The sequence below is a fragment of the Bombina bombina genome, chromosome 2 (genome assembly GCF_027579735.1).
Source record: "Bombina bombina isolate aBomBom1 chromosome 2, aBomBom1.pri, whole genome shotgun sequence".
Taxonomy (NCBI): Eukaryota; Metazoa; Chordata; class Amphibia; order Anura; family Bombinatoridae; genus Bombina; species Bombina bombina.
In genome coordinates, this window is record NC_069500.1 from 498,239,734 (window position 1) to 498,256,029 (window position 16,296).

At 41.5% G+C, this 16,296-nt stretch overlaps 1 protein-coding gene across 1 annotated transcript in view; it reads left to right on the forward strand.

Annotated features, from left to right (window-relative positions):
- The window catches only part of LOC128649140 (telomerase protein component 1), a 207,021-nt gene that overhangs the window by 127,810 nt on the left and 62,915 nt on the right, over positions 1 to 16,296 (forward strand). The window contains exons 36-39 of the mRNA XM_053702232.1: positions 104 to 139; positions 322 to 589; positions 6,869 to 6,986; positions 13,003 to 13,127. Coding sequence (XP_053558207.1) covers positions 104 to 139; positions 322 to 589; positions 6,869 to 6,986; positions 13,003 to 13,127 — 547 coding nt within the window. The remainder of the gene's footprint in view (positions 1 to 103; positions 140 to 321; positions 590 to 6,868; positions 6,987 to 13,002; positions 13,128 to 16,296) is intronic.

Sequence of the window (16,296 nt, forward strand, 5' to 3'; positions counted from 1 at the left end):
AAGCAGGGGGCGTAGATTGAACTGTTTTAGACGCCACTGGGGTTCCAATCAGTTAGATATTCAAGTTTTTCGCCACGGCACACACATTTTTTTTTTAATGCAGGTGGAGGAACGGCGATCAAGTGTAGCGGCTTAAAAGGTACATACGTAGGAGTTTAAGGAAATTATGAATGAAAGTCAAGTTATTTTTGGATATAGTTTCATGACATTCATAGCTATTAGGAATACTTTTACTTTAACTCTTTTCAATACTGGAACATAAAGTGACAGGGTTAAACAATCCTGTCAAAAAAATAATTTTAACTGTTTCTATTTCTATAGGTGCAGTTATGTCTGAGAAGAACAGCACTTCTCCCACTTTGGTCTGTGATCAGGGGTCTTCTGTAGGATTATTCAGAGAATTCATTTATCGCTCCTTGCCCATCCTTACAAAGAACCCTTCACTGTTTTATCAACAAGCCTTAAATGAGCCTGATAGTTCTGCAGTTTGTATCCAGGCGAGATCCCTTGCCAGTGAAATGAAGGGTGCTGAAGAACAGCAAACAATAGTGTGGAACAATAAACCCAGGTTCCTTAATGTCAGTGCTAGGTAAGGCATCAGAGTTATTATTAAAGGGATATAAAAACAAAAAATGAATTTTGTGATTCAGACAGAGCATACAATTTAAAAAATTTGCTTTATTCCCATGCTATTCTTTGCTGAAGAGATACCTAGCTAGGAGTCTGGAGAACTACACTGCAGAAATTAGTGCGGCCATCTAGTGCTCTTGCAAATGGATAATGTTGTAAAACTGCTGCCATATAGTGTTCCAGATTTCTGAACTTACATTTCAACAAAAGATACTAAGAGAACAAAGTAAAATTGAATAAATTAGAAAGGTGTTTTAAATTGCATGCTGTATCTGAATTACAAAATAAATTTGTTGGTTTCATGTCTCTTTAAATGTTCATTGTAATGCAAAATACAATAATGTAATTCATGCTCCTTGTTAACTATCAGCCCTATTTAAAATCCGTGTACTGTGCATTGTCCTTTGTAAGGCATATTGTGAGAAAAACAAGCACATTTGTCTTGGCTATACAAATTCATGGCCAACCATTCTACAAACCATTTCTTGCTATTAAACTCCATTGAAAGCAAAAGGGTGAAAAGGAACCAAGACAACAACACACGCGAAAATAATCTACATGCATTTTATAGTACTGGTGTTTACTCTGAGCACCCTGCAACAACTGCTACATATAATTGCAACATAAAAACAAAATGTATGCTTACCTGATAAATTATTTTCTTTCCTGGCAGGGAGAGTCCATGACTTCATTCATTACTGTTGGGAATTTAACACCTGGTTACCAGGAGGAGGCAGAGACACCCCAACCAAAGCTTATAAATCTCCCTCCCACTTCCCCTACTACCCCTATTCAGACAAGGGAATAAGGAAAAGCAGGAGAAACATTAGGGATATAGAGGTGCAAGAAGGTAAGGAAAAAAAATCACAGCTGAAAAATACCGGGCGTGGTCGTAGACTCTCCCAGCCAGGAAAGAAAATAATTTATCAGTTAAGCATAAATTTAGTTTTCTTTCCAAAGGCAGGGAGAGCCCACAAATTCATTTATTACTGTTGGGAATCCAATACCTAAGCTAGAGAGGACACAAATTTAAAATACTGTAGGCGGAACTTAATCTGAAGGCACCTCCGCTTAAAGCACTTTTCTCCCAAAAGAAGCCTCAGCTGAGGGAAAAACATCAAACTTGTAGAATTTAGAAAATGTAAAGAGGACAAGGCAGCTGCCTTGCAAATCTGCTTTATAGAGGCTTTGTTCTTAAAAACCCAAGAAGAGGATACTGCCCAGGTAGAATGAGCCATAATCCTCTACGGAGGCTGTTGGCCAGCTTCCTCATAAGCCAAACGGTTGATACTTCTCAGCCAAAAGGAAAGGGTAGTCGCAGTAGCCTTCTGGCCCTTGTGCTTACCAGCATACAACACAAAAAATGAAGAAGAATTTCTGAAATCTTTGGTCGCATGAAGATAGAACTTCAAAGCACACACTACTATCCAGATTGTGTAGAAAATGTTCCTTCAGAGAAAGATTAGGACAAAAGGAAGGAATAACAATCTCTTGATTGATGTTGCGATCATAGACCACTTTAGGCAGAAACCTTAACTTGGTACGTAAGACCACCTTATCCGCATGGAACACAAGTTAAGGAGGATCACAATGCAAAGCAGGTAATTCAGAAACTCTGCGAGCAGAAGCAATAGCCAACAAAAACAAAACTTTCCAAGACAAAAGCTTAAGGTCAACAGAATGCATAGGATCAAACTGATCTTGTTGCAAAACACAAATAACAAGATTAAGGCTCCAAGGAGGACCAACAGGTTTAAACAGAGGCCATATTTTAACCAGGGCCTCAACAAAGACTGCACATCGGGAAGATTAGCTAATCTCTTATGCAGCAACACAGAAAGGGCATAAATCTGACCCTTGAGAGAACTGGCCGACAACTCTTTCTCCAAACCATCCTGTAGAAACAACAGAATCCGAGGAACCCTCACATTGTGTCAAGGGAAACCTTGTTCCTGACACCAAGCCAGAAAGGAATGCCATACCTTGTGATAAATACGACCAGTGACCTGCTTACGAGCCTGGATCAGGGTATCAATTAACCTTTCAGAGAAACCTCTCTTGAACAGCACTAGGCATTCAATCTCCATGCAGTCAGCTTCAAAGAATCTAGATTTTAGTGCAGGAACAGACCTTGAAGTAGAAGGTCCACTCGATGAGGCAATCTCCATGGAGGAGAGTAAGACATCCTCACAAGGTCTGCTAACCAGGTCCTGCAAGGCCATGATAGAGCTATGAGAATCACGGAGGCCCGCTCCTGTTTGATGCAGGTGATAACTCGAGACAGGAGAGCAGAGGAAACAGATATATGAGCTTGAACTTCCATGGAACCGCTAAGGCGTCCACCAACTCCACCTGAGGATCTCTCTATCTGGGTAGTTTCGCATTGAGGCGAGAAGCCATGAGATCTATCTCCAGAACCCCCCACCTGAGAGTTATCTCAAAGAACAACTCGGGTGAAGAGATCACTCCCCGGTATGGAAGGACTGTCTGCTCAGAAAGTCCACTTGCCAATTGCCCACCCCCGGGATGTGAATTGCCTATAAGTGACAATTGTGAGATTCTGCCCACTGAAGAATGTGTGACCCCTCTCTCATCCCCAGGGAACTTCTTGTTACCCCCTGATGATTGATGTAGACAAATTAAGTTATGTTGTCTGACTGGAATCTGATAAACCGGACAGAACAAAGTTGCGTCCACACCATAATAGCATTGAAGATGGCCCTCAGTTCCAGAATATTGATTGGAAGAGATGATTTTTCCCGCGACTAAGTTCCCTGGGCCTTCTGAGGACCCCAAACCGCTCCCCAGCCCATAAGACTGGCGTCCGTATTCACAATCTTCCAAGATGATCTCAAAAAGCACATGCCTTGAGACAGATGATTTTGACAGAGCCACCAAGAGAGAGAGTCTCTCGTAAGACTGTCAAGCACTATTTGCTGGGATAGGTCGGAATGATCGATGTTCCATTGTCTTAGCATACATAGTTGTAGAGGTCGCAGGTGGAAGTGAGCAAAGGAAATAATATCCATGTAAGCCACCATGAGACCAATTACTTACACAGATGTAATTTTTTTGTCTGCTTTTATTTAAAAACACAAATATATAGGACACAAATAGATAAATTAGTGATATGTATATAGTGCAATACTGCACATCACTAGTATATTAACCACAAACAAATATAATAGCTAATACAAAAAGTAAAAAAAAGCTTTCAAAATAAAATACAATAATAAAAATTAAAAGAATACTTAGACTTAAAAAAGTGGCGCTGGTCTGCTTGGCCGCTGGATGGAATTCGAAAACCCCCAAGCTGCAAAACAGAAACTGGATACCGTCCAGCACCTCCTTGTAACACTAATACACGTTTCAAGGATTACTCCTCTTCCTCAAGTAGATTAGAATCTAATCAACTTAAAGAAGGGGAGTAATCCTTGAAACGCGTAGTGGTTTTACTAGGGGGTGCCGATCAGTATCCAGTTTCTGGTTTGCAGCTTGGGTTTTCAAATTCCATCCAGTGGTCAAGCAGACCATCGCCACTTTAAGTGTAAGGGTTTTTTTGTTTTGTTTTATTATTGTATTTTATATTGAAAGTTGTTTTACTTTTTGTATTAGCTATTATATTTTTTGTGGTTCCTATACTAGTGATGTGCAGTATTGCACTATATACATATCGCTAATTTATCTATTTGTGTCCTATATATTTGTGTTTTTAAATAACAGCAGACAAAAAATTTCTTTAGCGCTGTCCCATCTTTCATTTCACTTTGAAAGACTTGCTACATTGTCTCTCTTGTCTAAGGATAGCAGCTTATTATCCACATTTCTTGAACAAGTATAATCAATATTAAAACGATAATACCGTATAGAACAATTTAAAAAGGGATATATTTATCAATAGGACCCATCTGTTGGAACATCCTCCTTAAGTATCCCTCCAACTTTCTGTCCATGTGGTCCCTGAAGGAGGTACTATCCTCTAGGGGAATAGTAGTACGTTTAGCGAGAGTGGAGATGGCTCCATCCTGTTTGGAAATAGAGCTCCATAACTCCAAGTAAGAGTCAGGAACTGGAAACATCCTTTTAAAGGTGGTAGAAAGGGGAGAAAGGGGTCCCAGTTTTTTCCCATTCCTTAGTAATGATTTTTGCCATGAGTCTTTCTGACCTCATAAACCTTGTCTAATTTAGGAATCTTGGATTCCTCAGACGGCTTAGGGTCAGGGACGTCTAGGGTCGATAAAATCTCCCTAAGCAAAAAGCGGAGGTGTTCTAGCTTGAATCTGAAGTTAACTTCCTCAGGAATAACAGACCTCAGATGCTAAAGAGGTAAGTTCATACTCTAAATGATGTGATAAATTGGTTAACTCTGACTGAATAGTAGGATTAACCCCAATTCAGGAGAAATATGTTTAACCTTTCTCTGACATTTTCCTGAAATGGGAATAGCGCTTAGCGCAGCAGAGACAGTGGACTAAAGCTGTGTAGCAAAATCCGCTAGCAAAAAACACCTCCAGAGGGAGATATAGATGCGCCGCAGGGCACTGCTTGTGACATAGTATGAAACAGGGACTGAGGTAAAAGCAAAGGCATCTCCTGGACAACAGAGTTCTGAGAGGTAGATAGCTCTGGGGGTTTAAATTTGCTAAATAAGGGAGGAACAGACCTAGACCCCTTATTAGCTTTTAAAACAGAACTCAGGCAAATAGAGTAAAATTGTGCAGGGGGACACACTATGGTCTCTTCACAGTAAAGACATTTATTTGAAGCAATAATGGGAGGAATAATAACCTCTATTGAATTATTAATATCATCTTCCATAGCTGTTTTTGAAATCCCAACAGTATAACACAACAAGAAAAAAAGGTTTTATTTTTATCTTCCTAGAGCGGCACCTCCACCCCGCACCCTTGCAAAAATAAAAGCGTGCAAAGTGGTAAGTCTGCCGCGATAATGCAGTGCCTCATCAAATACACAAAATTCCCTCAAGTTCATAAAGCCATACATGCCTAATAAAAATGTCCCACACATAAGTATAAGCTCCAGTTGTCAATACAAACACTTTAGGAGCTAAGCAGCAATAATAAGTAGCCCAACTGCTCAATTTAAATATCCTCAACTAAGGAGGAAATAGCATGTCCCCAGACCCCTTAGAGGCAATTAAAATGTCACACTGTGACCTAAATGAAATGGTCCTTAATGATTCCTTATAAATACATCTTAAATGACTTACCCTCCAGGATCTGTGCTGTGGAGCAGTCACTGGACCTCCAGGTCTGACAGCTTCTCTTCTCCACATCTGACAGGAACCTGGGAATAAAGGAAAGCAGTGTAAACTAACAATGGTTGCCTGAGGGGGTGTTAGCACCTAAGTACTGGAAGGACGACATAGAACATTCACTGCGACTTCCAGCAGCTAATTTTCACTGAGAGGATTACATGGCTACTCAAATAACCCAAGTCCTGTCTTGAAGGGAAAATACCCATTAAAGGACTAAATCCAGATATCTTCTTAGCACCTTCTCTGCCAACCTCCTATAGTGAACGAAGGCAAAGAATAACTAGGGGAGTAGGAGAAGTGGGAGGGATATTTATAAGCTTTGGCTGGGGTGTCTGCCTCCTGCTGGTGGTCAGGTGTTGAATTCCCAAGAGTAATGAATGAAGTCGTGGACTCTCCCTGCCTTTGGAAAGAAATGGAGCAATTTCACACACTTTTTATATACCTGAATACATGACAAATAGCAAGCTTTCATTTGGCTCTGATGCACAGATACATCTCCATGGTTTTCATGCAGATATACACATTTTTGTTTACTTGGCTTTCATGTATTATTAGCGTGCAATTTGGCTCTATATGTGCAAATTATGGGTCATGTTTTTTTGGTGCATTTTTTTTTAATAAAAATAAAATACATGCATGACTTGACTCATAGGGATGCAAATTGTAGGAAAATACATGCATTACGCTGCAGATCTTTTTGAATCTAATATATGTTTAATTCCCTCCAAGATATTGAACACACAGCTGTAATTCCTCTCAGGTTCCACAACTCATTGCGGCTCCAGAACTAGATAAGACAAGTGATTGGCTATTTGTTTGGCCCCTTTGTGGGGACTATATACAGGGTTAGTGAGGGACACTAGTGTAAAAATGACATGTTCTAATAAATTAGAACATTTAATTTAATTTCCCTTTAATTTTTTACTTCAGTGTTCTGTTTCTTTTTGTTTTCACATGTAGTAAGTCTCTGGAATTCCCATTTACCCCAAGCTGTGTTAGTTTATGCCCTGGAGAACATCATGCTGCTGTGGGTACCAGTAATGGTTCCGTGCACCTGCTTGACACAGACAGTGGAGGAGTAAGTATGTTTTAAAACGGCATTTAACTATGTTTTATTTCCATAATGACCTAGGCCCCCTGTACCCTAGGTAGATTTGATGATTAATAGTCAGTAGACACTTTGTTGTTGAATTGATAAAACCTGTAATTGTAGATGACATCAGCTCAGTAGATGTCTTTTCTCCAACATTGGTGTGTCCGGTCCACGGCGTCATCCATTACTTGTGGGATATTCTCCTCCCCCACAGGGAAAGGCAAGGAGAGCACACAGCAAGAGCTGTCCATATAGTCCCTCCCAGGCTCCGCCCCCCCAGTCATTCTCCTTGCCGCTCTGAACAAGTAGCATCTCCTCGGGGATGGTGAGGAGTTTGTGGTGTTTAGTTGTAGTATTTTATTCTTCTATCAAGAGTTTGTTATTTTAAAATAATGCTGGTATGTACTATTTACTCTGAAACAGAAAGAGATGAAGAGTTCTGTTTATAAGAGGATTATGATTTTAGCAGACAGTAACTAAAATCAGTTGCTGTTCCCACACAGGACTGTTGAGATGAGAGAACTTCAGTTGGGGGGAACAGTTTGCAGACTTTTCTGCTTAAGGTATGACTAGCCATTTTTCTAACAAGACTGTGTAATGCTGGAAGGCTGTCATTTTCCCTCATGGGGATTGGTAAGCCATTTTCTTAGTCTCAAACAGAATAAAGGGCTTATTATGGGCTATACACTGGTAGACACTCTTAAGGGCTAAATCGATTGCTTTATTTAAGTATTATATGCAGTTTGAAGTTGAATTTCACACTTTTATAACATTGGGGAACGTTTTTTAGCACCAGGCACTTGTTAAGACACCTTCCCAGTCAGGAAGGGCCTTTCTCTGTAGTAGGCAGAGCCTCATTTTCGCGCCATTACTGTGCAGTTAATTTTGAGTTCAGTACATGCAGCTGCATGTGTGTGGGTCTGGAATCCACTAAAAACGTTCCTAGAAGGCTTCATTTGATATCATATACCCCCCTGGGATTGGTGAAGTCGCAGCAAAGGCTGTAGCTGGGACTGTAAGGGGGTTAAAATTAAAAACGGCTCCGGTTTCCACATTTTAAGGGTTAACAGCTTGAAAATTGGGGTGCAATACTTTGAATGCATTAAGACACTGTGGTAAAGATTGGATAATTCCTTCATAGTTTTTCACATATTCAGTAATAAAGTGTGCCCTGTTTAACATTTGAAGAGACAGTAACGGTTTTGTTTTAAAACGGTTTTTGTGCTTTATTAACCAGTTTAAGCCTGTTTAACATGTCTGTACCTTCAGATAGATCATGTTCTGTATGTATGGAAGCCAATGTGGTTCCCCCTTCAAATATGTGTGATAATTGTGCCATAGCGTCCAAACAAAGTAAGGACAGTACTGTCACAAATAGTAAAGTTGCCCAGGATGATTCCTCAGATGAAGGAAGTAGACATAGTTCTACATCATCTCCTTCTGTGTCTATACCAGTTATGCCCGCGCAGACAACCCCTAGTACTTCTAGCGCGCCAATGCTTGTTACTATTCAGCAATTGACGGCAGTAATGGATAACTCCATAGCTAATATTTTATCCAAAATGCCAGCATTTCAGAGAAAGCGCGATTGCTCTGTTTTAAACACTGTAGAGCAGGAGGGCGCTGATGATAATTTTTCTGTCATACCCTCACACCAATCTGAAGTGGCAGTGAGGGAGGGTTTGTCAGATGGGGAAATTTCTGATACAGGAAGAATTTCTCAGCAGGCAGAACCTGATGTTGTGACATTTAAATCAAAATTAGAGCATCTCCGCGCATTACTTAAGGAGGTGCTATCTACTCTGGATGATTGTGACAATCTGGTCAACCCAGAAAAATTGTGCAAGATGGACAAGTTCCTTGAGGTCCCGGTGCACCCTGATGCTTTTCCGATACCTAAACGGGTGGCGGACATAGTGAATAAGGAGTGGGAGAAGCCAGGCATACCTTTTGTCCCTCCTCCTATATTTAAGAAATTGTTCCCTATGGTCGACCCCAGGAAGGACACATGGCAAACAGTCCCTAAGGTCGAGGGGGCAGTTTCTACTCTAGCCAAGCGCACGACCATTCCTATTGAGGACAATTGTGCTTTCAAAGATCCTATGGATAAAAAATTGGAGGGTTTGCTTAAAAAGATTTTTGTACAGCAAGGTTACCTCCTTTAACCTATTTCGTGCATTATTCCTGTCACTACAGCGGCGTGGTTCTGGTTCGAGGAACTGGAAAAGTCGCTCAGTAGGGAGACTCCGTATGAGGAAGTCATGGACAGAATTCACGCACTTAAGTTAGCTAATTCCTTTATTTTAGACACCGCTTTGCAGTTAGCGAGGTTAGCAGCGAAAAAGTCAGGGTTTACAATTGGGGCGCGTAGAGCGCTCTGGCTAAAGTCTTGGTCGGCGGATGTATCTTCCAAGACAAAATTGCTTAATACCCCTTTCAAAGGTAAGACCCTTTTTTGGCCAGAATTGAAAGAGATTATTTCAGACATCACTGAGGGAAAGGGCCATGCCCTCCCACAAGATAAACCTTTCAAGGCTAAGAATAAGTCCAATTTTCGTTCCATTCGCAATTTCAGGAACGGACCGGCTTCCAACTCGGCAGCCTCTAGACAAGTGGGTAACGCTTCCCAGACTAAACCAGCTTGGAAATCAATGCAAGGCTGGAACAAGGGTAAACAGGCCAAGAAGCCTGCTGCTGCTACCAAAACAGCATGAAGGGGTAGCCCCCGATCCGGGACCGGATCTAGTAGGGGGCAGACTCTCTCTCTTTGCTCAGGCTTAGGCAAGAGATGTTCAGGATCCCTGGACACTAGAAATAGTCTCTCAGGGTTTTCTTCTGGAGTTCAAGGAACTACCCTCAAGGGGAAGGTTCCACATGTCTAACTTATCTTCAAACCAAATAAAGAGACAGGCATTCTTACATTGTGTAGAAGACCTGTTAAAGATGGGAGTGATACACCCAGTTCCAACTGTGGAACAAGGTCGGGGGTTTTACTCAAATCTGTTTGTAGTTCCCAAAAAAGAGGGAATTTTCAGACCAATTCTGGATTTAAAAATTCTACACAAATTTCTCAGAGTTCCATCGTTCAAATGGAAACCATTCGAACAATTTTATCTACAATCCAGGAGGGTCAATTTATGACTACTGTGGATTTAAAGGATGCGTATCTACATATTCCTATCCACAAAGATCATCCAAGGATTTTCACAAAGGTGCTAGGGTCACTTCTAGAGGTTCTAAGACCAAGGGGTATTGCAGTGGCACCTTATCTGGACGACATTCTAATCCAAACGTCGTCTCTTTCCAAAGCAAAGGCTCATACAGACATTGTTCTAGCCTTTCTCATATCTCACGGGTGGAAGGTGAACGTAGAAAAGAGTTCCTTGTCTCCGTCGACAAGAGTTCCCTTCTTGGGAACGATAATAGATTCTTTAAAAATGAAGATCTTCCTGACAAAAGTCAGAAAGTCAAAGCTTCTAAAGCTTGTCAAGTTCTTCACTCTATTCTGCAGCCTTCCATAGCTCAGTGCATAGTAGTAGTAGGGTTGATGGTTGCAGCAATGGACATAGTTCCTTTTGCTCAAATTCATCTAAGACCATTACAACTGTGCATGCTCAAGCAGTGGAATGGGGACTATACAGACTTGTCTCCAAAGATTCAAGTAGACCAGATGACCAGAGACTCACTCCGTTGGTGGTTGTCACAGGATCACCTGTCTCAGGGAATGAGTTTCCGCAGACCAGAGTGGGTCATTGTCACGACTGACGCCAGTCTATTAGGCTGGGGCGCGGTCTGGGATTCCCTGAAACCTCAGGGTCTATGGTCTCGGGAAGAGTCTCTTCTCCCGATAAACATCCTGGAACTGAGAGCGATATTCAATGCTCTCCGGGCTTGGCCTCAACTAGCGAAGGCCGGATTCATAAGATTCCAGTCAGACAACATGACGACTGTAGCTTACATCAACCATCAGGGAGGAACAAAGAGTTCCTTGGCGATGAGAGAGGTATCCAAGATCATCAAATGGGCGGAGGATCACTCCTGCCATCTATCTGCAATTCACATCCCAGGAGTAGACAACTGGGAGGCGGATTATCTGAGTCGTCAGACTTTCCATCCGGGGGAGTGGGAACTCCACCCGGAGGTTTTTGCCCAGTTGACTCAATTATGGGACATTCCAGACATGGATCTGATGGCGTCTCGTCAGAACTTCATGGTTCCTTGCTACGGGTCCAGATCCAGGGATCCCAAGGCGACTCTAGTGGATGCATTAGTGACGCCTTGGTCGTTCAACCTAGCTTATGCATTTCCACCGTTCCCTCTCCTTCCCAGGCTTGTAGCCAGGATCAAACAGGAGAAGGCCTCAGTGATTCTGATAGCTCCTGCGTGGCCACGCAGGACTTGGTATGCAGACCTGGTGAATATGTCATCGGCTCCACCATGGAAGCTACCTTTGAGACAGGATCTTCTAGTGCAAGGTCCATTCGAACATCCAAATCTAGTTTCTCTCCAGCTGACTGCTTGGAAATTGAACCCTTGATTTTATCCAAGCGCGGGTTTTCAGATTCAGTGATAGATACTCTGGTCCAAGCCAGAAAACCTGTGACTAGAAGGATTTACCTTGGAAAGGATATATCTGTTGGTGTAAATCCAAGGGATTCTCATGGATTAATATTCCCAGGATCCTCTCCTTTCTAACAAGAAGGTTTGGATAAGGGATTGTCAGCGAGTTCTCTAAAAGGACAGAGATCTGCTTTATCTGTCTTGTTACACAGACGACTGGCAGCTGTGCCAGATGTACAAGCTTTTGTACAGGCTTTGGTCAGAATCAAACCTGTTTACAGACCTTTGACTCCTCCCTGGAGTCTAAATTTAGTTTTTTCAGTTCTTCAAGGGGTTCCATTTGAACCCTTACATTCCATAGATATCAAGTTACTATCTTGGAAAGTTCTGTTTTTGGTTGCTATTTCTTCTGCTAGAAGAGTTTCTGAACTATCTGCTTTGCAGTGTGATCCACCCTATCTGGTGTTCCATTCAGATAAGGTTGTTTTGCGTACCAAGCCTGGTTTTCTTCCAAAAGTTGTTTCCAACAAGAATATTAACCAGGAAATAGTTGTCCCTTCTTTGTTTCCGAATCCAGTTTCAAAGAAGGAACATTTGTTACACCATTTAGATGTAGTCCGTGCTTTAAAGTTCTATTTAGAAGCAACAAAGGATTTCAGACAAAACTTCTTTTTTGTTTGTCGTTTATTCTGGTAAGAGGAGAGGACAAAAAGCTACTGCTACCTCTTTCTTTCTGGCTGAAAAGCATTATCCGATTGGCTTATGAGACTGCCGGACGGCAGCCTCCTGAACGAATCACAGCTCATTCTACTAGGGCTGTGGCTTCCACATAGGCCTTCAAGAACGAGGCTTCTGTTGATCAGATATGTGAGGCAGCAACTTGGTCTTCTCTGCACACTTTTGCCAAATTCTACAAATTTGATACTTTTTGCTTCTTCGGAGGCTATTTTTGGGAGAAAGGTTTTGCAAGCCGTGGTGCCTTCTGTTTAGGTAACCTGATTTGCTCCCTCCCTTCATCCGTGTCCTAAAGCTTTGGTATTGGTTCCCACAAGTAATGGATGACGCCGTGGACCGGACACACCAATGTTGGAGAAAACAGAATTTATGCTTACCTGATAAATTACTTTCTCCAACGGTGTGTCCGGTCCACGGCCCGCCCTGTTTTTTTAATCAGGTTTGAAAAATTTCTCTCTCTATACACTACAGTCACCACGGCACCCTATAGTTTCTCCTTTTTTTCTCCTAACCGTCGGTCGAATGACTGGGGGGGGGGCGGAGCCTGGGAGGGACTATATGGACAGCTCTTGCTGTGTGCTCTCCTTGCCTTTCCCTGTGGGGGAGGAGAATATCCCACAAGTAATGGATGACGCCGTGGACCGGACACACCGTTGGAGAAAGTAATTTATCAGGTAAGCATAAATTCTGTTTTTGCTTTACACAGGAAGTGAGAACACTGTACAGTGGCTGTGATGGGGTCTCTGCCTGCACTTTTATCACTGATGATTTGCTTTGCATTGCTTCTTATGATGGAACTGTGGAAATCTGGAACATCCCTGATGGCTGCCGGTAATGAACATACATTTATAATATAACCAGAACATTAGGCTATTTTACACTGACTAAATATGCAGATAGGGTTTTCGACAAGAGTGTTGTTAGATAAAGCCAAAAAATTGCAAATTTGAGACATAATAAAGTTCAAAACACATCTAAGACTAGTATTACAAGCTGAGAACTCAAATTCTTGATAACTACCTTTTAGATTGTAGGCTCTAAAGAAAACAGGGCCTTTATTATCGGCTAGATTTAGAGTTGGGCGGTAGCCGTGAAAACCAGCATTAGAGGCTTCTAACGCTGGTTTTGGGCTACCGCCGGTATTTAGAGTCAGTCAGGAAAGGGTCTAACGCTCACTTTCCAGCCGCGACTTATCCATACCGCAGATCCCCTCAATTGCGTATCCTATCTTTTCAATGGGATCTTTCTAACGCCGGTATTTAGAGTCGTGGCTGAAGTGAGCTTTAGAAATCTAACGACAAAACTCCAGCCACAGAAAAAAGTCAGTAGTTAAGAGCTTTCTGGGCTAACGCCGGTTCATAAAGCTCTTAACTACTGTGCTCTAAAGTACACTAACACCCATAAACTACCTATGCACCCCTAAACCGAGGTCCCCCCACATCGCCGCCACTCTATTACATTTTTTAACCCCTAATCTGCCGACCGCACGCCGCTGCCACCTACGTTATCCCTATGAACCCCTAATCTGCTGCCCCTAACACCGCTGACCCCTATATTATATTTATTAACCCCTAATATGCCGCCCCCAACGTCGCCGCTACCTACCTACACTTATTAACCCCTAATCTGCCGACCGGACCGCGCCGCTATTATAATAAAGTTATTAACCCCTAATCCGCCTCACTCCCGCCTCAATAACCCTATAATAAATAGTATTAACCCCTAATCTTCCCTCCCTAACATCGCCGACACCTAACTTCAAGTATTAACCCCTAATCTGCCGATCGGAGCTCACCGCTACTCTAATAAATTTTTTAACCCCTAAAGCTAACCCTAACACCCCCCCTAAGTTAAATAACTTATTCCTATTTAAAGCTAAATACTTACCTGTAAAATAAACCCTAATATAGCTACAATATAAATAATAATTATATTGTAGCTATTTTAGGATTAATATTTATTTTACAGGCAACTTTGTATTTATTTTAACCAGGTACAATAGCTATTAAATAGTTAAGAACTATTTAATAGCTAAAATAGTTAAAATAATTACAAAATTACCGCATTCTATTGGCTGATCGGAACAGCCAATAGAATGCAAGTTCAATCTGATTGGCTGATTGGATCAGCCAATCGGATTGAACTTGATTCTGATTGGCTGATTCCATCAGCCAATCAGAATTTTCCTACCTTAATTCCGATTGGCTGATAGAATCCTATCAGCCAATCGGAATTCGAGGGACGCCATCTTGGATGACGTCATTTAAAGGAACCGTCATTCGGCTAGTAGGCGTCGCTTGAAGAGGTTGGATCCGCGTTGGCTGGGAAGAAGATGGCTCCGCTCCGCTCCGGAAGAAAGAAGATTGAAGATGCGGCTTGATAGAAGACTTCATCCCGATGATGGACTTCCGACTTCATCCTGATGATGGACTTCTTCAGCGCCCGCTTGGATCAAGACTTTAGCCCGAGGATGGATGTCACTCTTCGGCCCCCCGCTTGGGCTTGGATCAAGACTTCGGACCCTCTTCTGGACCGATCGGTGAACCTGGCATGGTGAAGACAAGGTAGGGAGATCTTCAGGGGCTTAGTGTTAGGTTTATTTAAGGGGGGTTTGGGTTAGATTAGGGGTATGTGGGTGGTGGGTTGTAATGTTGGGGGGGGGTATTGTATGGTTTTTTTTTACAGGCAAAAGCTGTATTCTTTGGGGCATGCCCCACAAAAGGCCCTTTTAAGGGCTGGTAAGGTAAAAGAGCTTTGAACTTTTGTAATTTAGAATAGGGTAGGGCATTTTTTTATTTTGGGGGTTTTTGTTATTTTATTTGGGGGCTTAGAGTAGGTGTAATTAGTTTAAAATTGTTGTAATTTTTTTCTAATGTTTGTAAATATTTTTTTTATTTTTTGTAACTTAGTTCTTTTTTATTTTTTGTACTTTAGTTAGTTTGTTTAATTGTATTTATTTGTAGGAATTGTATTTAATTAATTTATTGATAGTGTAGTGTTAGGTTTAATTGTAGATAATTGTAGGTATTTTATTTAATTAATTTATTGATAGTGTAGTGTTAGTTTTAATTGTAACTTAGGTTAGGATTTATTTTACATGTAATTTTGTAATTATTTTAACTAGGTAACTATTAAATAGTTATTAACTATTTAATAGCTATTGTACCTGGTTAATATAATTACAAAGTTGCCTGTAAAATAAATATTAATCCTAAAATAGCTACAATATAATTATTCGTTATATTGTAGCTATATTAGGGTTTATTTTACAGGTAAGTATTTATCTTTAAATAGAAATAATTTATTTAATAAGAGTTAATTTATTTTGTTAGATTTAAATGATATTTAATTTAGGGGGGTGTTAGGGTTAAAGTTAGACTTAGCTTTAGGGGTTAATAAATTTATTAGAGTAGCGGTGAGCTCCTGTCGGCAGATTAGGGGTTAATACTTGAAGTTAGGTGTCGGCAATGTTAGGGAGGGCAGATTAGGGGTTAATACTATTTATTATAGGGTTATTGAGGCGGGAGTGAGGCGGATTAGGGGTTAATACATTTATTATAGTAGCGCTCAGGTCCGGTCGGCAGATTAGGGGTTAATAAGTGTAGTTAGGTGGAGGCGACGTTGGGGGCGGCAGATTAGGGGTTAATAAATATAATATAGGGGTCGGCGATGTTAGGGCAGCAGATTAGGGGTACATAGGGATAACGTAGGTGGCGGGGGTGTACGGAGCGGCAGATTAGGGGTTAAAAATAATATGCAGGGGTCAGCGATAGCGGGGGCGGCAGATTAGGGGTTAATAAGTGTAAGGTTAGGGGTGTTTAGACTTGGGGTACATGTAAGAGTGTTAGGTGCAGACGTAGGAAGTGTTTCCCCATAGGAAACAATGGGGCTGCGTTAGGAGCTGAACGCGGCTTTTTTGCAGGTGTTAGGTTTTTTTTCAGCTCAAACAGCCCCATTGTTTTCTATGGGGGAATCGTGCACAAGCACGTTTTTGAAGCTG